This window comes from Equus quagga, chromosome 7 (assembly GCF_021613505.1).
Source record: "Equus quagga isolate Etosha38 chromosome 7, UCLA_HA_Equagga_1.0, whole genome shotgun sequence".
Lineage (NCBI taxonomy): Eukaryota > Metazoa > Chordata > Mammalia > Perissodactyla > Equidae > Equus > Equus quagga.
The window spans coordinates 41,186,972-41,211,094 of NC_060273.1; the positions used below are offsets into that span (position 1 = coordinate 41,186,972).

The 24,123-nt window shown below is 51.3% G+C and overlaps 1 protein-coding gene across 3 annotated transcripts in view; it reads left to right on the top strand.

The window, feature by feature from the left end:
• Positions 1-20: 20 nt before the first annotated feature.
• The window catches only part of ADAP1 (ArfGAP with dual PH domains 1), a 62,705-nt gene continuing 38,602 nt past the window's right edge, over positions 21-24,123 (top strand). For all 3 annotated transcript variants that reach the window (XR_006889352.1, XM_046666270.1, XM_046666271.1), the window contains exon 1: positions 21-222. Coding sequence is in view for 2 of the 3 variants with exons in the window: in XM_046666270.1 (XP_046522226.1) it covers positions 141-222 (82 nt within the window). In the remaining variant the exon portion in view is untranslated. The remainder of the gene's footprint in view (positions 223-24,123) is intronic.

Below are 24,123 nucleotides of genomic sequence, written 5' to 3' on the forward strand. Positions count from 1 at the left end.
ATGCGGAACCGGCGCGCGGGCTGAGGCCGCCCAGGATGGCGCAGGGGCGGCGGCGGCGGGCGGCCTGCGCGGGGCTCTAGCGCGGCGGGGCGGACGCTCCCGGCCCGGCCCCGGCCTCGCGGGCGGGCGGCATCGCGGCCATGGCCAAGGAGCGGCGGAGGGCCGTCCTGGAGCTGCTGCAGCGGCCGGGGAACGCGCACTGCGCCGACTGCGGCGCCCCGGGTAGGTGCGGGCCCGGTGGGTGCGGGGCCCGGGTGGGTGCGGGGCCGGGGTGGATGCGGCCCGGGTGGTGCGGGCCGGTGGGTGCGCCCAGGGTAGGTGCTGGTCTGGGTGGGCGCCGGCCTGGATGCTCGCCCCGGGCCCGGGAGGGGTGCTGCGGCGCCTGCGTGGCCGGGGGCGCCGGCCGCGCTGCTTGGTCCCCGCTCGGGTGGGGCGCGGGCCCGGCGTGCACCTGCGGGGACCCGGACGTCGCCCGCCCGCGGCCCCCGGCCTCCGGCTGTGTCGCCTCCTCCCCTCCCCCCCAGGCTGCGTGTCTCGCTGTCACCCGGGGACCGCCGCCGCGTTGCGAAAGCCCCGGCTCCGCAAAGAAAGAGGAAATCGCGGCGGGCGACCGGCTGCAGGGGGAGGACAGGCGAGCCGGCCCGCCTGCTTCTTTGCGTGGGTGTGGGGTCCACCTGGCTCCCCGCCACCTGGAGGTGACGTCATGGGCCCCCGCCTAGAGCCACCCTTGTGCACTGCGCCCCGAGAAGGGGGAGGAAGCCCCGGCCGCCTCCACGTGGAGCCGGTGGGAAAGGGCTTCCCTTCCCCCCAGCCCCGCGCCTAGCTGCTCTGGGACAGGCGGCCAGATCAGGTGGGGCTGGGGGGCAGGTGCGACTGGGAACCGGCACCCGGGCCACCTGCACCTCATCCTGCCAGCGGGCATCTCCCGGACTTTGCTCCTGGGTGGCCCCTGCTCTGGGTGGTTTCCAAGGCGCTGGCGTCCTGGGTGCTTCCTCTTCCTTCCCGGGGACGCTAGTCTTGGGTCGGCAGGAAAAGGAACGGCTGAGCTCTCAGACCGGCAGGCAGGACTCTGCTTCCGAGTGGGCAGCCCTGGCTGGTCCTCTGCGGGCGGGTGGGCAGGCACAGGCCCTCCAGGCTCACCTGCTCATGCCCCCGCCCTGGAGGGTGGCCCAACTCAGGGGCTGTCCCCCTGGCACTCCAGGGGATACCCCACTGGGGGCTCCTAGTCTGAGCCCCTCAGAACAAACCTAACACATTCGGGAGTGGCCGAGGCCCCCTGGAGAGGGAAGGTGGGAAGACCCTGCCTTTGTCCCCAGACACCTGTTTGAGACGCGCAGCCTCTGGACACCCCTAGAATAGGACCCAGTCCCCAGCTCTGCTCTCTTGCCCCTGCGTGGGCTGGGAGGGGTCTCTGGCAGCCCCAGGTCAGCAGCTCGAGTGTCCCAGAGGGGAGGCAGTGACAGGCTTTTCTGCAAGCCGGGCTGGCTGAGAGGCCTTTCCGGCTCCCACCTCCCGAGGGGGGCAGCGCGGGCCCACTCCGAGGTGGGGGTGGCACCACCATGGCTGCTGTAGCTGCTCCTGCCAGCGGGGCTCACTCCACACTCTCCCCGCCCCCTCTCCCAGACCTGTATTTCCACTTGTTCCGAGAGCCGGCCGTGCTAGGGAGAGGCCGGTGAGAACGAGCAGTCAGCTCGGTCTGCTCTCAGCCTTGGCCTGGGGCGTGGGAGTCGGGGGAGGCCCTGCCCCTCTCCTTCCTGACCGCACTGCCCAGGAGCGGCTCCTTTGGACCCAGAGCCTCCCTGCAGCCGCCTCCAGGCCCCCCAGCCTGGCAGGAGGGCGAGGGGCTTCCTTGGGATGGTGCGCCCTGCAGCTGCCGTGCCCAGCCCAGCCCCTGGGGCCAGGGGCCACTGCCCCGAGCAGGCACACTGCCGTCTGGGGCAGGCGGCTCTGGGGAGCGCAGCTTTCCCTGGTGTTGGGCCAAGCCCCTCGGTTTTCAGAATTGGCCCGTGACATCAGCATCCCGCCTCCTCTGCCTGGTTGCCCGAGGAGCAGGCAGGATGTGAGCGGTTGTCCCCGTCGTACAGAGACTGAGGCCTTGAGAGCTGGGGCTGTCTTAGGGGCCGGACGTGCTGTCTCAAAGGCAGAGCAGGGCTCCTACGCCGGCCGCAGCCCGCCCACTCTGCCTGCCCCCTTCCAGCGTGCCCCGCTCCAGCCCTGCCTCCCCTCTCGCCCCCTCGGATGCTGCTTCTCAGCTGAAGCCCATGTGGTCTGTCCACGTTCTGTGCCACTGTGGGGTGCCTCTGGGGCCTCCTGTCCCTGCTGTGGCCCAGATGGGCGACTAGGGGCCACTCTGGCATTGATGGGGGCAGAAAGGGGCACAGTGCATTATGCTGTTGTCAGAGGACCGTCACACGGACCGGCTCCTGGCTGCTCTTCCCGCCCACAGCCAGCCAGGAGCAGGGCATCGCTGGCGTGGAGTCCCCACGGCGTCGGCTCTGGACAGCAGGGCGCAGCACAGGCCTGGGCGGCCTCTAATTGCCAGGTCTGGGGTTTTTTGGAGTGGACGTAGGCAGACCTAGCCAGCTGGCCACTCGAGGGCAGCTGGGAGGGAGTCAGTCTGGGGGGTCCCTGCAACCCCCACAGGACCTGCTTCCAACCTTCCGCATTATCTGCTCCAGCAGTGGACTCCCCCACACCCTGACCATGGGGCCCCGTCTGACGGCCTCCCTCCCAGGGGCCTCTTCTCGCTACGGACCGGGGGGCAGGCACACCTGAGTCCATTCCTCTGCGAGGCTTGGGTGGGGTCCCTGTCCTGGGCGGGTGACGCCTCAGCGCTCCCTCCGGGTTGCCTGCCTAGTTGGGACAAATGATCTGTTCTCCCCTTTGAGCCTCAGGTCCAGTGCCCAGAAGGACGGGGTCTCAGCCTTTAACTGGGTTTTCGGGTGGGTGACAGTTGTGTGGTTCTTTGATTCGTGTCACCTGGCCATCTGAATCTCCTGGAGCAGCAGGTGAAACCAATTCTGAGGGCTTTCCGGTGTGCCGGGTCGGGGCTCAACAAGCAGACCTTCATTTCTGACAAGTCGCGTGGTTTGGAGGTCCTGCTGCTCCGGGTGTGTGTTCTGTAGCCAGGACCCAGGGGTGTCCGCGTGTGAGAGTGGCCCTGGGGGCTGGTGCTCGAGGCTCAGCTGGGCCTGGAGTATGTGCCTGCAAGGCCAAGGCGGGGAACTCGCAGCAGGAGCTCCTCACTCAAACCCAGAAGGCTTCAAGGCAGAGGTGACTTTTCAGAAATTGCTATAAGCCAGGCCAGGAGCATCTTGGTGGGAGGAATTGCAGGAATTTGGCCTAGTTTGAGAGAGGGTCCCCTGAGTGTGTGGCTGGCGGGGGCCTGCTGAGGGGTGGGCTGGGCAGACAGTCCCCCCTCCACCACGCTCCCTGGGGCAGCAGCCCACCTGGTTTTTGGGTGAAAAAACTTTTTTTTATTGTGGTAAAATATGCATGACATAAAAGTTACCATTTTAAGTGTGCAGTCCAGTGACATTAAGTACATTCACGTTATCGTGCAGCTGTCGCCACCACCTAGCTCCCAGAACTCTTATCCTGTAAATCTGGAACTCGGCCGCCATCAAACAACGACCCCCTGCCCCTTCCCCAGCCCCTCCGTTCTACTTTCCGTCTCTGTGAGTCTGACTCCTCTGGGAGCCTCACATGAGTGGAATCCTACAGTGTTTGTCCTTTTGTGGCTTATTTCACTCAGCTCAGTGTCCCCAAGGTTCATCCACGCGGTAGCAGGTGTCAGAATGTCCTTCCTTTTCGAGGCTGACTAATATTCCCTTGCAGGGAGGACCCCGTGTGTTTATCCCTTCACTGCTGACGGACACCTGGGTCGTTTCCACCTTCTGGCGATTGTGCATAGTGCTGCTGTGAACGTGGGTGTGCGGGTGCCTGCTTTCAAGTGTCTGGGGCATGGACTGAGGGGTGGAATTGCTGGTCATGTGGAGACTCTATGTCTGACTGCTCAGGGAACCGCCAGACTGTTCTCCTCACCTAGTTTCGTGCTTGGGCCACAGGCCAGCAGGACCGTGGTGCCTGCCCATCCGGCGGCCAGGTATGCAGGGCTGGTGCTGGCCACGAGTGGCACCCAGGGCTGGGGAGGGGCCAGGGCCTTTCCCTCTGCCTGCGTGCTTGGTGCCCCGGCCCTGACCAGCGCCCTCACCTCCCTCCTAGATTGCGCCCCCCTCCCTGGCATGGCAGGCGTGGCCACCCCCATGTGTGATGCTGGGGGTGACTCACTGGCCGAGTTACCCCAGAGTGGACTCCCTAAGTGCTCAGTTGAGCGGGGCACAGCCTGGCCTCCCCCTGCTCGCAGGGGTGTGACCTGGGCCTGTGCGCCGGATGCATCTCGAGCAGGGGGTGACATTGCCCCTGTCCCCAGGCCCCACACGCCGAGTTTGCTGCTGGCTTTAGACTCAGGGCGTTTACTAAGCCCTGCTCTGCATTGGGTGCCTGCCAGCAGGTACGTCACCTGGTCACTTACTCCCCAGACCTTCGAGCTGGCTGCGTGATCCCATTTCACAAATAGAAGGACTGGAAGGGACTCTGCGGGCATCCAAGGTGGCAGGGGGAGGTCTGGGTCCTCCTCGTCTGCTCTTATCCACTTCCTGTCCCACCCTGTCAGGCCCCCTGCAGTCTGGGACCTGCACTTTTTTTCTTATTTCTATTGTGTTAAAATACACATAACATAAACTTTACCATCTCAGCCATTGTTGAATGTGCAGTTCAGTGGTAGTAAATGCATTCGCGCTGTTGTGCAGCCCTGGCCACCTTCCATCCCCATAACTGTTTTCGTCTTGTAAGTGTGAAACTCTGGCCCCATTGAAGACTCACTCCCCATGCCCCGCCCCGGCCCCGGCCCCCGCCGTCCACTTTGTCTATGAATTCGACTCCTCTAAGTGCCTCTTAGAGTCGTGGAAGCGGAAGTGGGATCGTAGTGTCTGTCCTTTTGTGTCTGGCTTATTTCACTCAGCACAGCGTCCTCAGTGTTCATCCGTGCGGTAGCAGGTGTCAGAATTTCCTTCCTTCTTTTTCAACTGAGATCTGATTGACGTGTAACACTCTATTAGTTTCAGGTGTACAACGTAATGATCGCCACACATAGGTGCACAATTTTTTTTTCTTGTGATGAGAACTTTTAAGATCTACTCACTTAGCAACTTTCAGATGTACAGCACGGCATTAACTGTGGTCCCCACGCCGTACGTTACATCCCCAGGAATTATTTCTCTGATAACTGGAAGCTTGTACCTTTTGCCCCCTTCACCCATTTCACGCACCTCCCTCTGGCAGCCACCAGTCTGTTCTCTGTATCTATGAGTTCTGCATTTTTAGTTTTTGTTTGTTTCTTTGTTTTCTTAGATTCCACACATGTGTGTCTGATTTATTTCATTTAGCATAATATTTCACAAGGTCCATCCATGTGGTTGCAGATGGCAAGATTTCCTTCCTTTTTATGGTTGAAGAATATTCTTCTCTGTGTGTGTGTGTGTGTGTGTGTGTATGAGCGAGGGAGAGAGAGAGAGAGAGAGAGAGAATTTTTTTATCCATTCATCCACCAAAGGACATTTAGGTCGCTTCCGTGTCTTGGCTGTGGTGAATAGTGCTGCAATGAACAGGGAGGTGCTTATATCTTTTCGAGTTAGTGTTTTAATTTTCTTTGGATAAATACCCAGTGGAATGCTGGATCATATAGTAGTTTTAGTTTTAATTTTTTGAGGACCCTCCGTGCTGTTTTCCGTAGTGGCTGCGCCAGTTTGCATTCCCACCAGCAGTGCACTAGTGTTCCCTTTCCTGCACATCCTCGCCAGCACTTATTTCTTGTCTTTTTTGCTGATGGCCATTCTGACAGGTGTTGGGTGACATCTTATTATGGTTTTGATTTGTGTTTCCCTGATGACAAGTGATGTTGACCATATTTTCATGTACCTGTCAGCGTTCGTGTGTCTTCTTTGGAAAAATGTCTATTCAGAGCCTCTGCACAGTTTTTAATCGGATTGTTTGTGTTTTTGCTATTGAGTTGCATGAGTTCTTTATATATTTTGGATACTAACCCCTTGTTGGATATATGATTTGCAAATATTTTCCTCCGTTCAGTGGGTTGCCTTTTCATCTTGTTGATGGTTTCCTTCGTTGTGCAGAAGCTTTTTAGTTGGATGTAGCCCCGCTTGTTTATTTTTGCTTTTGCTTTTCGTATTAGATCCAAAAAGGCATCACCAAGACCTATGTCAAGGAGCTTACCGCCTATGTTTTCTTCTATGAGTTTTATGGTTTCAGGTCTTACATTCAAGTCTTTAATCCATTTTGAGTTAATTTTTGTGTGTGGTGTAAGGTAACAGTCCACTGTCATTCTTTTGCATGTGGCTGTTCACTTTTCCCAACACTGTTTATCGAAGAGACCGTCCTTTCTCCATTGTATGTTCTTGGCTCCTTTTTCGTACATTAATTGTCCATATATGCCTGGGTTTATTTCTGGGCTCTCTGTTCTGCTCCTTTGATCTGTGCGTCTGTTTTTATGCCGGTGCCCTGATATTTTGATTACCGTAGCTTTGTAATATAGTTTGAAATCAGGGAGTGTGATACCTCCAGCTTTGTTCCCCTTTCTCAAAATTGCCTTGGCTATTTGGGGTCTTTTGTGGTTCCATACAAATTTTAGGATTGTTTGTTCTATTTTTGTGAAAAATGCCATTGGAATCTTGATAGGGATTGCTTTGAATCTGCAGATAGCTTTGGGTAGTATGGGCATTTTAACAATATTAATCTTCCAATCCATGAGCACAGAATACAATTCCTTTTTTTGTTGTTTTGTCTTCAGTTTCTTTCATCGGTGTCTTACAGTTTTGAGTGTACAGATTTTTCACCTCCTTGGCTAAATTTATTGCTAGGTATTTTATTCTTTTTGATGCAATTATAGATAGATTTTTAAAAATTTCTCTTTCTGATAGTTCTTTATTAGTGCATATTAGTGCAATAGTGTATATTGATTTTGTATCCTGCAACTTTACTGAATTTGTTTATTAGTTCTAAGTTTTTTGATGGAGTCTTTAGGGTTTTCTATATCTAATATCATGCCGTCTGCAAATAGGGACAGTTTTACTCCTTCCTTTCTAACCAGGATGCCTTTTATTTCTTTTTCTTGCCTAATTGCTCTGGCTAGGACTTCCAGTATTGCAATACTATGTTGAATATGAGTGGGGAGAGTGGGCACCCGTGTCTGGTTCCTGTTCTCAGAGGGATGGCTTTCAGTTTTTCACGTTTGAGTGTGATGTTAAATGTGGGCTTGTGATATATGGCCTTTATTATGTTTAGGTATGTTCCCTCTATACTCAGTTTTGTTCAGAGTTTTCATCGTAAATGATGTTCAGTTTTGTCAAATGTGTTTTCTGCATCTATTGAAATGATCATATGATTTCTATCCATTTTGTTAATGTGGTGTATCACATTGATTGATTTGTGGATATTGAACCATAATTCTATCCTGGAATAAATTGCACTTGATCATGATGTGCGATCCTTTTAATGTATGGTTGAATTTGTTTTCCTTATATTTTGTTGAGGATTTTTCCATCTGTGTTCATCAGGGATATTGGCCTGTAATTTTCTTTTCTTGTGGCATCCTTGTCTGGTTTTGGTATCAGGGTAATGAGGTTGGCCTTGTAAAATGAGTTTGGAAGTGTTCCCTCCTCTTCTGTTTTCTGGAAGTCTGGTAAGCATTAGTGTTAATTCTTCTTTAAATATTTCATAGAATTCACCAGTGAAGTCATCTGGTCCTGGAATTGTGTTTGTTGGGAGATTTTCGATTACTGATTCGATCTCCATACTACTAGTTGGTCTATTCAGATTTTTCATTCCTTCCTGATTCAGTCTTGGTAATTTGTATATTTCTAGGAATTTATCCATTTCTTCTAGGTTGTCCAATCTTTTGGCTCATAACTGTTCATAGCAGCCTCTTATGATCCTTTGTATTTCTGTGGTATCAGCTGTAATGTCTCCTCTTTCATTTCTGATTTTATTTGAGTTCTCTCTCTTTTCATCTTGGTGAGTCCAGCTAAAGATTTGCCAATTTTGTTTATCTTTTCAAAAAACCAGCTCTTAGTTTCATTGGTCTTTTCTATTGTCTTTTTAGTCTCTATTTTGTTTATTTCTGCTCTGATCTGTGTTACTTCCTTCCTTCCTTCCGCTAACTTCGAGCTCCATTTGTTCTTCTTTTCCTTGTTCCTTGAGATGCAGAGTTGGGTTGTTTATTTGAGATCTTGTTTCTTGATGTAGGCGTTTATTGCTGTGAACTTCCATCTTAGAACTGCTTTTGCTGCATTGCACACGTTTTGGTATGTTGTATTTCCATTTTCGTTTGTCTCAAGGTATTTTTTTAAATTTCTCTTTTGATTTCTTATTTAACCCATTAATTGCTTAGTAGCATGTTTTTTAATCTCCACGTATTTGTGAATTTTCCAGTTTTCTTCTTATAATTGATTCTAGTTTCATACCATTGTGATTGGAAAAATTGCTTGATATGATTTTGGTCTTCTTAAATTTATTAAGACTTGTTTTTTGGCCTAACATGTAATCTATCCTGGAGAATGTTCCACGTGCACTTGAGAAGAATGTGTATTCTGCTACTTTTGGATGGAATGTTCTGTTTATATCTGTTAAGTCCATCTGGTCTAACGTATCATTTAAGGTCAATGTTTCCTTCATGATTTTCTGTCTGGATGATCTATCCACTGGTGAAAGTGGGGTATTAAGGTCCCCTACTATTATTGTACTATTGTCTATTTCTCTCTTTAAGACCTAAATTAATATTTGCTTTATATTTTTAGGTGATCCTATATTGGGTGCATAAATATTTACAAATGTTATATCATCTTGTTGGATTCACTACTTTTTCATTAGGTAATGACCTTCTTTGTCTCTTATTACAGTATTTGTCCTAAAGTCTATTTTATCTGATATAAGTATAGCTACCCCAGCTTTTTTTTTTTTTTTTTGGTTTCCATTTCCTTCCTTTTTAAGGCCAAATAATGTTCCATTGTATGGATGGACCACATTTACTTACGCACTCATTAATTGATGGATATTTGGGTTGCTTCCGTGTTTTAGCTATTGTGAATAATGCCGCTGTGAACATGAGTGTACAAATAGCTCTTCGAGACCCTGCATTCAGTTCTTTTGGGTCTATATCCAGAATTGCATTTCCCTAATTGTTAGTGATGTTGAGCATCTTTTCATGTGCTTATTGCCCATTCATATATTTTCTTTGGAGAAATGTCTATTCAAGTCCTTTGCTCTTTTTTTGTGTGTTTGTGAGGAAGACTGGCCCTGAGCTAACATCTTTTGCCAATCTTCCTCTTTTTGCTTGAGGAAGATTGTCAGTGAGCTAACATCTGTGCCAATCTTCCTCTATTTTGTGTGTGGGTTGCTGCCACAGTGTGGCTTGATGAATGGTGTGTAAATCCACACCCGGCATCTGAACCCAGGAATCCCAGGCTGCCGAAGCATAGCACATGAACTTAACCACTATGCCACTGGGCTGGCCCCTCTTTGCTCATTTTTGAATTGGGTTGCTTTTTGTTGTTGAGTTTTAGTTTTCTCTCTATAATTCTGGATATTAATTCCCTTATCAGATATAGGACTTGTAAATATTTTCTCCCATTCTGTGGGTTGCCTTTTTACTCTGTGGGTAGTATCTTTTAATGCACAAAATTTTAAAATTTTTATGAAGTCCAGTTTGTCTGTTTTTTCTTTTGTTGCCTGTGCCTTTGGTGTCATAGCCAAGAAATCATTTCCAAACACAATGTCATGGAGCTTTTGTCCTATGTTTTCTTCTAAGAGTTTTATCATTTTAGGTCTTCATTTAGGTCATTGATCCATTTTGAGTTAATATTTGTATGTGGTGTTAGGTGAGGGTCCAGCTTTGTTCTTTGCATGTGGATGTCCAGTTTTCCCAGCACCATTTATTAAAAAGACTGTCCTTTCTCCATTGAATGATCTTGGCACCGTTGTCAGAAATCATTGGATTGTATATGTGAGGGCTTATTTCTGGGCTCTCTATTCTATTATAATGGTCTGTGTGTCTGTTTTTATCCTAATACCACATTGACTTTTTTGGGTTTTTAAATTTTTATTATTATTTTTTATTTCTCTTTTGAGGAAGATTAGCCCTGAGCTAACTGCTGCCAATCCTCCTCTTTTTGCTGAGGAAGATTGGCCCTGAGCTAACATCCGTGCCCATCTTCCTCTGCTCTATATGTGGGACGCCTGCCTCAATAAGCGGTACGTAGGTCAGTGCCCAGGATCTGAACCAGTGAACCCTGGGCTGCCAAAGCAGGGTGCACAAACTTAACCACTGTGCCACTGAATTGGCCCCAAATGCCACATTGTTTTGATTACTGTAGCTTTGTAGTAAGTTTTGATATCGGGAAGTGTGAGTGCCCCAGTTTTGTTACTCTTTTTCAAGATTGTTTTTGCTATTTGGGGTCCCTTTTGATTCCATGTGAATTTTAGGATGAGTTTTTCTATTTCTGAAAAAGGTGTCTTTGGCATTTCGATAAGGGATGGCATTGGATTTTTAGATTGCTTTGGGTGATACTGACATTTTAACAGTGTTAATTCTTCCAATCCATGAATGTGGGATGTGTTTTCATTTATTTATGTCTTCTGTAATTTCTTTCAGCAAAGTTTTGTAGTTTTCATTATACAAGACTTTCACTTCCTTGGTTAAGTTAATTCCTAAGTATTTTATTGGTTTTGATGCTGTTGTAAACGGAAGTGTTTTTGTAACGTCTTTTCATATTGTTCATCATTTGTGTATAGAAATGCAGTTGACTTTGTATCTTACTACTTTGCTGAATTCATTTATTCTAACAGCTTTTTTGTGGATGCTTTAGGATTTTCTACGTGTAAGATCATATCTGCAAGCAGAGGATTTTACTTCTTTCTTTCCGATTTGGATGCCTTTTATTTCTTTTTCTTGCCTACTTTCTGTGGCTGGAACTTCAGTGCTGTGTTGAATGGAAATGTTGCAAATGAGCATCCTTGTCTCGTTCCAGATCTTAGAGGAAGAGCTTCAGTCTTTCCCCATTGAGCGTGATGTTTGCTGTGGGTTTTCCTGTGGGGCCTTTATCATGTGGAGGTAGTTTTCTTCATTGCCTAGTTTACTGAGTGTTTTTATCATGAAAGAGTGTTGAATTTTGTTAGATGCTTCTTGAGCATCAGTTGAGATGATTGTGTGTTTTTTCCCTTCATTCTGTTAAGTGGGGTATTATGCTGATTGGCTTTCACATGTGGAGCCGTCCTTGCATTCCAGGAATAAATCCCACTTGGTCATGGGGCGTAATCCTCATACGCTGCTGAATTCAGTTTGCTGGTATTTTCTGGAGGATTTTGCATCAATGATCGTCAGGGATATTGGTCTGCAGTTTTCTTTTCTTGTGGCGTCTTTGTCTGGCCTTGGTGTCAGGGTCATGCTGGCCTCGTAGGATGGGTTAGGAAGTGTCCCGTCCTCTTCAGGTTTGTGGAGAAGTGTGAGGAGGATTGATGGCGGTTCTTTAATCGTTTGGTGGGATTCCCCAGGGCAGCCACGGGACACAGGGCTTTTCTGTGCTGGGAGGTTTTCCATCACTGATTCAGTCTCCTTAGTTGTTAGAGGTCTGTTCAGAGTGTCTGTCTGCCTGATTTAGTCTTGTGTTTCTGGGAAGTTGACCATTTCATCCAGGTTGTCCAATTATTCAGTGTAAATTGTTCATAGTACTGCCTTATAATTCTTTTCATCTGTTGAATTGGTAGTAACGTCTCCCCTTTCACTTCTGATTTTAGTAATTTGACTCTTCTCTCTCTTTTCCTTTGTCCATCTTGCTAAAGGTTTGTCAATTTTGTTGATCTTTTTGAAGAGCCAACTTTTGTTTTTACTTATTTTCTCTATTGTCTTTCTATTCTCTAGTTCATTTATCTCTACTCAAATGTTTATCTTTTTCCTTCTTTCCTCTTGCTTTAGGTTTAGTTTGTTGTTCTTTTTCTAGTCCTTTAAGTTGTAAAGTTAGGCTGTTGATCTGAGAGCTTTCTTGTTTTTTAATGTAAGCATTTGTAGCTATAACTTTCCCCCTTAGTACTGCTTTTGCTGCATCCCATAAATTTTGGTAGGTTGTGTTTTCGTTTTCATTCATCTCTAAGTGTTTTCTAATTTCCCTTGTGATTTCTTCTTGGATTCATTTGTTGTTTAAATATGTGCTGTTTAGGGGCTGGCCCCGTGGCCGAGTGGTTAAGTTTGCGCGCTCCGCTGCAGGCGGCCCAGTGTTTCGTTGGTTCAAATCCTGGGCGCGGACATGGCACCACTCATCAGGCCACGCTGAGGCAGCGCCCACATGCCACAACTAGAGGAACCCACAACTAAGAATATACAACTATGTACCAGGGGGCTTTGGGGAGAAAAAGGAAAAAAATAAAATCTTTAAAAAAAAGTGCTGTTTGATTTCCACAATTTTGTGAATTTTCCAGTTTCCTTTCGAGAAGATACATCGTATGATATCTTTTATTTATGTATATGTGTACTTCTTCATTTATTTTTTGCAGGGAAAGATTCACCGTGAGCTCACACCTGTTGCCGATCTCTCTCTTTTTGTTTTTCCTCCCACAGCCCAGTGCGTGGGTGTACATCCTAGTTGTAGGTCCTTCTGGTTCCTCTACGTGAGCCACCACCACAGCACGGCTCCTGACAGACGAGGGGTGTGGTTCCTCTACGTGAGCCACCACAGCATGGCTACTGACAGACGAGTGGTGTGGTTCTGCATTCGGGAAATGAACCCGGGCTGCCCAAGCGGTGAGAGCCCTGAACTTGAACCCCTAGACAATCAGGGCAGGGTCCCAATCTCTGTCTTTTGATTGGAGAGTTTAACCCATTTACATTTACAGTAAATACTGATTATAAGGCACTTACTCCTGTCGTTGTGCTGTTGGTGTTCTGTATGCCCTGTAGGGTTTTTTGGTCTCGTTTCCTGTGTTCCTGTCTTCTTTTGTGTTTATTTGGGTTTTTTTTTCTGTAGTGAAATGTTTAAATTTCTCTTTTTATTTCATTTTTTGTATCTTCTATAGCTGTTTTCTTCATGGTTACCATGGGGATTACATTTAATGTCCAGAAGTTATAACATTCCTATTTGAATTTATGTCAGCTTAACTTCAACAACATACAAAGACTGTGCTCCTTTATAGCTCCATCCCCATTTTTTTCAGTTGTTGATGTCGCAAAATTACATCTTTCTGATTGTGTGCCCCAAAAGCTGAAACAAATAATTCTTTTAACTGCAGTAGTCTCTTCAATTGTGTAAGAAACAAGATTTGGAATTACAAACCGAAGTTACAGTAATGTCAGCTTTTACATTAACGGTAGTTTTTTTCTTTAAATATATTAGTCTCTTAAATGATGTAGGAAACAGAGTACAGTTCCAAGCTGTTGTTCCAACAGTACTCGCCGTTATCCTTGCCCACGTGTTGTCCTTTACTGAGATCCGCATTTCTCCCTGTGGCTTCAGGGTGCTGTCCAGCGTCCGTTTGTCTCGCCTGCAGGATGCCCGTGAGCACTTCTTGCAGGGCAGGTCCAGTGGTCGCACCCCCTCAGCTCTTCTTTATCTGGGAATGTCTTGATTTCTCCCTCTTTTGAAGAACCGTTTTTCTGGATATAGGATTCTCGATTGACAGTTTCTTTCTTTGAGTCCTTTGACGATATTGGCTGTCTTCTGCTTGTAGTGTTTGTGACGAGAGATCTGCTCGTCACATTACGAGTCCCTTTTATGTGGTGAGTCACTTCCCTCCTGCTGCTTTCAAGAGTCTCTCTTTGTGTTTCGAAAGTTTGACTGTAATGTGTCTCAGTGTGTGCTTCTCCGAGTTCGTCTTGCTTGGAGTTCTTTGAGCTTCGTGGATGTTCACAGTCGTGTCTTTGAAAAGATTTGGGAAGTTTTCAGCCAGACTTCTTCAAGTGTTCTCTTCTGCCCGTTTCTGTCTCTCCTCCCTCTGGGACCCCCGTGGTGCGTGTGCTGGTCCTCTTGATGGTGTCCCGCGGGTCCCTCAGGCTCTGCTCAGTCTTTTCTGTCTGTTTCTCAACCTTGGTCGTTTCCTTGTCCTTGTCTTCAAGTTCACTGGTTCTTTCTTCTCCCTGCTCGAGTCTGATTTGACATCCTCTAGTGAATGTTTCATTTCAGTTATTGGTCTTCTAACTCCAGAATTTCCTTTTGGTTTCATTTTAGGTTTTTTGTCTCTTACTGATGTTTCCACTTTGTATACATATTGTTTTCTTGAGTTTCTCTGCATCTTCCTTTCGTTCTTTGAGCATCTTTAAGACTGTGTTTTAAAGTCTCTAATATATCTGCCGTTATGTCTTTTCAGGGACAGATTCTGTTGACTTATTTTTTTCTTTTGAATGGGCCATACTTTCTTTTTTGTTTGTGTGCCTTGGGATTTTCTGTTGAACATGGACATTTGAATCTAATAATATGGTAACTCTGGAATCAGATTCTCCCCCTCCCCAGGGTTTGCTGGTTTGGGTTATTGATTTTTTCCCCCTGGTTGTTGTAGGCTGTCCGTGTGCTGAGGATCAGCTGGGTGTAAACTTCAGGTCTTCGCAGGTCTTTTCTGTGCTTTCCTTGGGCGTGCACGGTCACTTTGTAATTTTCCTCTATGTGCGGTTGGTTGTGAATGTCCTAGTCTTTAATGTCTGGCCTCCAAAAGGGGAAAAGCAAGGAATGAAAGCAGGAAAACAGTGCTGGCCCTTTCAATCCCCTGGAATCACTTCAGCTGGAGGGGGAGGGGCTTGCAACAATGGGGGGCGGGGAGTGGTGTGCAACAACAGTGGCCACCCCCTCTTTGTCTGCACCCCCGTGATCAGAAGCAGCAGTCAGTCATGAGAGCGCAGGCCCCCAATACTTGGAGGACAGAGCCCTCCTTGCCCACCCCGGCTCCTGCGAGCTGTGTGCAGGCCACTGCAGGAACACGGCACAGCTGCCCGCTGTGGGTAGGGGCAGGACGTGAGAGCTGCTGCTGTGCTCAGAGCTAAAACTGACCAAAATTAACTGCAGTTTGTGTCCAAGTCTTTCCCTGGAAGTTGCAAGACTTAAGCAGATTCCATATTTCCAAAATAGTTACATCAGACAGATTCTGCTGCTGCACTTGTTGTCTGCGTGGGGTACAGATGCCTGGGGCTTCCTGTCCCACCATCCTCCCAGAATCCTCTCTGTGTCGGTACTCCATCCAGGCTGTCAAGGACAGTTTGTAGGCCCAGAGATGGACAGCAGAGAGTCGGAGTCGGAGTCTGGGGCTGGGAGCAGACCTGCCTCCTGGCCCGATCAGCAGGCATCTTGCCACTTGGCAGAGCTGCTGCAATGGCAGTCTGGCTTCCAATGTGCCGTGGGAGCCAGAGGCCTGCAAGGGCTGAGCCTTGGGCCGGCCGCCCACCCTGGACTCGAGTGCAGGCACGGCGCCTTCCTCCACGCTGTGCATGTGGCCTGAATGACTTACCACGTGCGGTCCTGCCGAGCTAGACAAGGTCTTCGCTTGGGCGTGTGCGTTCTAGTGAGAGGAGACAGACGCACAGTGACTGCATACAGAGACCAGACAGGCAGAGCGTGACCAGAGCAGGGGTGGCAACAAGCAGTGTGAGGACAGTGGCCCTTGATGGCCACTGTGACAAGAGTGGTCAGAGGGGCCAGCCCCGTGGCCGAGTGGTTAAGTTCGTGCGCTCTGCGTTGGTGGCCCAGGGTTCGGGTCCTGGACATGGACCTACGCACCGCTCGTTAAGCCATGCTGTGGCAGCGTCCCACGAATAGGAGCCAGGATGACTTGCAACTAAGATATGCAACTATGCACGGGGGCTTTGGGGGAAAGAAAAAATGGCAACAGATGTTAGCTCAGGGCCAATCTTCCTCATCAAAAACAGAGAGAGAAAAAAAAGAGTGGTCAGAAAAGACGATACTCCAGCTGAGACTTGCATGATGAAAAGGAGCTAGGCCTGCAAACGTCCGGAGGAAGGACATTCCAGGCTGTCAGAACAGCTGTCCAAATGCCCTGGGTCCAGGCACGGCCAGTTAAGGGACAGGAAGAAGCACGTTGAATGTGTGGAAGGCTCTGGAACAACAGAGAGGAGGGCAGGCGGCACGTGGTGCAGGGTGGCCCGGGTTATGCCACGGGTCTTTGGTGGGTTTCGTGGGGGACGCCTGATCCGTGTGTGGGTCCCGGAGGTGGTGATGGAGGGGAGGTGTGGGCACTGAGCCCGGAGCACCCCTACGGTTGGAAGCCGAGCCAGCGGAGGAGGCTGGGGAGGAACAGCCGGGGAGGTCGGAGACCCAAAGAGCACAGAGTCGTAGACGCCACGTGCAGAAAGTGCTGTGAGGGAGAGGAGTGGGAACCAGTGTGCTGAGAGGGGGATCTGAGAAGAGGGCAAGCTGACCGCCGATTCGGGCAGCACGGAGGTCCCGGCGGGGTGGGGGCACAGCGGGAGCTGGAGGCAGTGCCTGGAAGTGACCTAGGAGGGGGAGCAGAGGCCTGCGGTGCATGCTGGCGGGGGGCGTGGAGGGCCGATGTGGGAAGAACGGGGCGGGCGTTGCCGAGGGCGAGGCTCGGCCGGTGGGGGAAGGTAAGGCAGGTAAGGCGTGAGGCCTTCTGGGGAGCAGCTGTGAGCTGGAGCCGGGAGCCATCGCTGCACGCTGTGCAGAGCCCATGAGATCCGAGGTCCTGAATCAAACCGAGCGCCTCCTACGTGGCTGTCTTTCTCTAGAACATTCAGCTCCTCAGCACGGGCTTGGGGGTGGAGGGTGGGGCTCGCCGTTGTATGACAGCTGGGCACTGGAGCCGGGGTGATAAGTGGAAGGAGGCGTGATGGGGGGTCTCGAGGCTCAGGGCTCAGGGGGTTGTGCTCTGGGCAGAGCCGGAGGCAGGGTCTTCTGCTGACAGGGAGGCTGGGGTGGCAAGAGAGGAGCAGGTGTGGGCCTCACTCGTTCGTGGTGCCACAGGTGTTCATGGGGTGCCTGCTGTGTGCGGGACGCCCCCTTATTGTGGGAATCTGTCAGTGCGCAGAGCAGAAACGCCTGCCCTCCGGGAGCCTGGGTCCCAGCAGGAGACAGAGGACGAAGAGAACAAACTCCAGGCTGCCTTGTGTGGGGAGTGACAACAGTGCAGACGGGGGCAGCGGGGCTGGACCTGGACTGTGGCTCGGGGCGGGTGCTGCGCATGGGGATGGGCTGGCCCCTGGAAATGGTAACTGTGATGGGCGATGGGCCTGGGGCTGTGAGCCCCTAGGCTGGCGCCCACCCCTCCCTCCTTCTACGGGTTCTACCGGGATCTCAGCCCTCCTCATGCTGGGCCTCAGCCTGGGTATGGGCAAAGGTCTCTGAGCTGGGCCACAGGGCCGTGCCAGACCCCAGTTCCACGGCAGGTTCCACCACACTCCCTCCTCTCCCCTGCTGGGCCTTGGCCCCAGGGACACACCTGCTCCGCCTGGCTCAGCCCCAGGATGGGCCTCACCTGCCCAGGCTCCCGGAAATGGTGCGCGCTGAGTCACCTCCAGCACCCGAGGGGAGGGCAGGGCAGAGCAGAGGCAGAGGCAGGGCAGATGCGGGCGGGGGGAGGGGCGGGGGGGGGGGCTGCGGGCAGGGAGCCAGGAGGAAGCTGGTGGCCTAGGGCAGAGACGGCCCTGGGTAGTCACCCCGAATCAGAGAGGGCGAGGGTGTGGCCCAGCGCTGAGCAGCCACCACACTTGTGGGGCAGGGCAGGAGTATAAACAGAGACCCAGGCCCCTCTCCCGCCCCTCACTGCAGGGCCCACATCCCCTCCACGCACACCAGCCCATGCCCTGGGCCACCCTTGGGCCCCCCTTGGGCCCAGGGTGCCGGTACCAGCCTCCTGGTCTGTCCTGGGGGACAGAGGCCCTGGAGGCCGACTCCAGGCCATTGGGCTGGGAGTTTCCTAGTCCAGGTGCCCAGAAGCGTCCAGAGAGGAGCAGGGCAGCCTCTGGAGGCTCGTCTGTTTGTTCCTGGGCCGCTCGCCCCTGCGGAGGGCAAGGGGGGTGGCTATGCAGCCAGGGCAGGTGGAGCCTGGGACCAGGGTGTGGGGCTCTCCTGCTGGGGCTGAGGGGTCCTGGTGCTGGGATGTCCAGGCCAGGTGTCCTCCCGGCTCAGGACTGTGGGCTTGGATGTACCTGCAGACAGCATCCGCGCCTCCCCCCCCACCGCCGCCTCTCCCCAGGCTCGATGGCGGGGCTCGTGCAGAAGTGGTCAGACCAGAATGGGGGGCTTGTGTGGAGGTGGGCAGACCCGATGGGGTCTGGATCGGCCCCTGCGGCCCCCAGGTACCAGCTGGATGTTGCCTCTGGGGGGAGGGAGGGCGCGTCCCCTGAGGCCCTGCTTTTTCTGCTTCTCTAGTCTTCAGGTGGCGCTGGGTTGTAGACACACCAGCTTCTCTTTAGAATTCTCTTTATTTGTTTGCTTATTTATTGACTTTTCTTAAAGATTGGCACCTGAGCTAACATCTGTTGCCAATCTTCTTTTCTTCTTCTTCTCCTCCCCAAAGCCCCCGGGACGTAGTTGTAGATCCTAGTTGCAGGTCCTCTGGTTCCGCCTGTGTCCTCTGGGGCGCTGCCACGGCATGGCTTGATACGGCAGTGTTAGGTCCACACTCAGGGTCCAAACTGGCAAAGCAGAGGGCGCGAACTGAACCACTCCACCACCGGGCCAGCCCCCTGGAATTCCCTTCATTGAGGTGTGATTTGTAGACAATAAGATGCACCCCTTCCATGTGTGCAGCTGGCAGTCACCGTGATCACAGCTCAGACGGGCCACGTCGCTGTCACCCCAAAGCCTCCCGCAGGCCCCTTGCCCTCAGCCCCCTGCCCTGGCGGGGGAGGATGGGGAGCATCTTTCTTGTGCCTAGTTGCCATCCTTGCCCAGGGTCTGCTCCAGGCTTTTGCCTGTTTGTGTAATTGGTTGTTTGTTTTCTTATTGTTGAGTCTGAATAGGTCTTTGTGTACTTTGGACACAAGTCCTTTGTCAGATACACGATTTGCCAAATGTCTCCAGTGTGACTTGCCTTTTCATGCCCTTGACTAGTGTCTTTCAAAGAGCAGATTTTTAAAAAATTCTCATGAGGCCAAATTATCCCTTTTTTTTTTTTTTAAACAGATTCTACTTTTGGTGTTATAGCCGAAAAGTCTTTTCTGAACCCGAGGTCAAAAAGATTTTTCTCCCGTTTTCTTTTGGAAGTTTTCTGGCTTTGGTTTTACGTTTAGCGCTGTGACGCATTTCGAGTTACTTCTGTGTCTGCTGAGAGGGGGCTCCGGAGGTGAATAGTTCAGGTGACGTCTACCTGTGCCAGCCGCAGTTGATGAGACATTGGTCTTTCTCCACCGAATTCCCTTTATCCCTTTGTCGATAACTAGTTATCCTCACATGTGCGGGTCTGTTTCTGGGTCTGTCTGTCTGTTTTTATGCCAGTGCCGCACCGTGTCAATGACTGTGGCTTTCCAGAACATCCTAAACGCAGTAGTGGGCCTCTCCATCTCTGTCCTGTCTCATAGTTGTTGTGGCTGATCTCGGCCTCCTGCATTTACATATGAGTTTTAGAATCAGCTTGCTGATTTCTACTGAAGACAAACCCTGCTGGAATTCTGACGGGAACCGCATTGAATCTGTCGGTTAATCTGGAGAGAATTTACATCTTAACAGGGGTGAATCTTCCCACCCGTGGAAGTGGTATCTCTCTGCGTCCTTAGGTCCTCTCATTTTTCTCAGCAATATTTTGTAGTTCTCAGTGAGCCGTTTTGCACATCTTTTGTCATATTCACCCCTAAGTATTTCATATTTTTATGCTATTATAAGTGGTATTTAAAAATTTTTAATTGTGGTAAAATAAATATAAAATTTACCATTTTACTTTCTTCTAAGTGTATAGTTCAGTGTTAAGAACATTCACATTGTCGCATGATGCAGTCTATTCAGAAATTGATAAATAATAATGTATGCCCAAAATTACACAGTGTTGTAAACCATTATGATCTCAATAAAATTACTGGAAAAACAAAAACAAAATCATTAAATAAAAATAATTGGCATCAGGGGAAAAAACCCACAAAATCCAGAACATTCACGTTGTTATGCAACAACCTCCAGAATGTAAACGGTATTTTTAGATGTTCCGTTTCCAATTGCTTGTTGCTGGTTTATAGAAATACAGCTGATTTTTGTATATTTGTCTTGTATCCTGCAGCCTTGCCTATTGGTTTTAGCACATGCTTTTGTAGAATCCATCGCATTTTCTACATGGATATAATCATGTTGTCTGTGACTAAAAGCAGTTTTATTTCTTCCTTTCCAGTCTGGAGGGTTTTTATTTCTTTTTATTGCCTTTTTGCACTGACTAGACCCTCCAGTTCCCGTTGAGTAGAAGTGATTAGAACACATTCCTGGGCCTGCCGTGTGGTGCAGTGGTTAAGCTTGCACGCTCTGCTTTGGCGGCCTGGGGTTTGCGGATTTGGATCCTGGGTGCAGACCTACACAGTGCTCATCAGGCCATGCTGAGGTGGTGTCCCACACACAAAATGGAGGAAGATGGGCACAGATGTTAGCTCAGGACCAATCTTCCTCACCTAAATAAATGAATGAATGAATAAATAAGTAACTAAATAACAGAACACGTTCCTGTCTTGTTCTTGATCTTGGGGAAGCATTCAGTCTTTCTACGTTAAGGATGATGTCAGCTGTAGATATTTCCTAATGCCTTATATCAAATTAAGGAGGTTCCCCTCTATTCCTAGTTCACTGAGCATTTTTAACAGGATGTTACATTTTGTCAAATGGTCTTTCTGCATCTGTTGAGATGATCATGTGGTTTTTCTTTTTTAACCTGTAATATGGTGAATTACATGGATTGATTTTCAAAGGTTAGGCCAGGCTTGCATTCCTGTTATAAACCCCTGTTGGTCGTGGTTTTTAGATTTTTTTATATATTGTTGAATATGCAAATCTTTTTGTGGACATGTTTCATTTCTCTTGGGTAGGACGTGGGAGTGGAATTGCTGGTTTATAGGAGAGAGATGTGTTCAATTACTTAGGCAACTGCCAAACCGTTTTCGAAAATGGGTTGAACCCGTCGATAGTCCTGCCAGCAGTGCCTGAGAATCCCAGTTTCTCCATACCCTCGTCTACACTCGGTAGTATGTCTTTTAAATTTTAGCCATTCTAGTGGGTATTTTAGCCACTTTTAAATTTTAGGCATTCTGTGTAACAATGTCTCATCATCAGAGCTTTTCAAAAAGATACGAACTTCCTACTCTTCAAGTGACAACTTCATGCCGCCCCTGTCCCCAGCACACTTAGCTGGCTTTCGTCTGTTCACTCTTACGTCAAAGCTTAGGGTCTCCATTTGTTAATTTTAAACTTCCTCCAGCCGTCTTTGGAATCAGCCGCTCGGGGTGTGTCTGGGCGTGCACACGTGTGCGTATTTTCACACACTCACACCAGCCGAGCAGACAGGCTCGCATCAGGCAGCCTTCAGTTGTGGGCCAGCGGGTCCTCGTGCCAGTTGCGAGGTGCCAGGCAGGTTTGGAACCTCCCCTTGAGCTTCGGAAATAAATGATCTGCCACAGCTGTAAGCCGTCACTTCTGATCACATGCTTTCATGGGTTCACCTGTCTGTGTCACGGCCATTTTCCCCTCTAAAGCAGGGCTTGGCAAACTCTTGTTTAAAGGGCCAGATGGTAAATGTTTTAGGCTGTGCGGGCCATGCCTTCTCTGGCACCACCACTGAACTCTGCCCTTTGACCGCAGAAGCAGCCACAGAGAATGAGGGGCATGGCTGCGTGCCAATAAAACTTTATTTACAAAATCTGGCCTGAGGGCCACAGTTGGCCAGTGCCCACTAGAGTTCTGAGCATAGGCCTTTCAGTCCAGGAGATAGACGGCCTTGCCCCAGAGCCTCTGTGTGAGGATGGAGGATGGGTGGCACGGGCACCCTGGCCCCTTGGCTGGGCGGGAGCGTTTGGTGGTCTTGTTCAGACAATCTCAGCATTTCCGCCCAAGTAGATAAAGGCCACAAGGAGGGAGGCCCGTGCCAGAGGTCCACACTCGGAGCAGAACCCGGCAACATCACCGAGCCGTGAAAAGTGGGGTCTCCCCTGCACCCAGTGACTTTCCTAGTTGGGCTCATTTCACCGGCCGCCCCCTCGCGAGTGGCTGATGCTGTCCCATCTCAGAGCTGAGGACGGCGAGGCCTAGAAGCGGCTGCCGCTTGTCCGAGGCTTCGCGTCTGCCGGGCGCTCCACGCACAGCTGCTACCGAGCAGCTTTTGTGAAGGATTCTGGGGACAACGGAGCCCAGTGGGTGAAGCGGGGGGTCTCCCCTCTCTGAGACTTCAGTTGTCCTTTTCTGCTCGTTCTCCAGGACAGCACAGAACTGGAAACCGCCTGCCGCTCCCTGCGGCCCTGTTCTTCCCCCAAAGCCGCTGGGATCTGCACAGGACACCGCCTGGCAGGTGTTGGTCCAGGGACTGAGTAGGGCAGAGGAGGCCTTTGGTCTCTTGGGAAACGGGCTGGTCTTTCATCGTGAGCACTTGCTGAGCACCTGGCCTGTGCTGCATCCTGGGGTGCTGGGGTTCGCTCCTCAGGAAGCCCACAGTTAAGGGGGAGCCAGACTGTCAGCCAGGGAGGCTCGCCCTGCAGCTCAGAGCTGCAACCTATTGCTGACTCACGACACAGCCCATCGCAGCGGGGCCTATCCTGCTCTCCCCCGCTCTCCGAGGCCTCTCTCCTCCAGGCAATGGACAGAGGGGCCAGGCCGCTTAGCTGGCAGGGAGCTCAGCTCTGGAGCATGTTTAGGCCGCAGGAGCTGGGCGAGTCCTCGCTGGGGTCCTCCCTGCTGAGCACCGGGGCTCGGGGAGCCACAGCCCCCTTCTGGCTCTGGGAGAAATCCTGGGCCCCAGCCCCCTCCACCTGCTCCCACCGGACCCAGCGCTGAGGGCCACGGCCTCACAGGAGGAGCTGGTGGCCTGTCCGGCTGTGTGTCACCTTCCCTTTCACTTTCTCTCCAACTGGCGGCCTTCCGTCCCAATTTCCCCATTTCCTGTCGGGGCAGCGTTTCGCAAAGAAGGAGCCAGTTCCTGGAGCCCAAGGCGGGCCCAGCCAAGCCATTTCTTGAAGATGACACAGAAATGTAGGGACAGTGTGTTCTGGGAACACAGGACTGACCCAGAACGTGGAGTCACGCGGCTGTCGCACCTGGCTTGCTCTCCGCGCATCGTCCCCTGGTCCCTGGGAGAACTTGGTCCCGGCAGGGGGTCTTCTGTCCTGTACCGCCAGGGCCCTTGGGCGGGAGGTCAGTGGGTCTGTGGCTCTCTGACCCTCTCTGTTCCCTTTGCCCTCTGCCCTCCAGGGGGCTTAGAGCTGGGGGCCATGGGCTCCTCTCCACCAAGGCCCCTGCTGCTCCCCTCCAGGGCCCCCACACACCCTGCCCGGCTCTCCCTGCAGACCCCAGGTCAGCGCTCAGAGCAGTGTGGGGTGGCGGCCTGTCCCTTGGTGTCCCCAGGTGGTCACTGGTGCCCTACTGTCTGTCTGCACCAGGCCTGGGCTGCCAGGAGGGGGCCACAGCACGCCTGGCCCCTGACCCCTTTAATCCCAGGGGTCGAGACAGACCGTGAACAGTCAACAGGCAAACTAAAGTGCCAGGGTTGGCAGATGCTGTGAAGAAATGGGGTGGTGGCGTGTCTGGGGGCCGGGGCACCCGCCTGGTGGGCGGGGAGGCGCGTGGGCCGTGACCTGTGAGCCGAGGTGGGCAGGGCGGGCGGCCGGAGCCGGTGGGAGATGTGGTGAGTCCCCACGGGGCTCCAGACGGGAGTGGGCGGGTCTGCGTCCTCGAAGTGTAAGTGCGGGGCCAGGGGACTGGGGGGGCACAGACACAGGAGTGACACATGGGCTGTCAGGAGGACCGCCCTGCCCTGCCCCTCACAGCTCTTCTGAGCGGGAGAGGGCCCCCCGGAACCAAGGCTCCAAGGCTGGGGGGGTCTCTGGGCTGCCCCACCACTGATGCTGGCCAACCCCAGAGCAGGGGC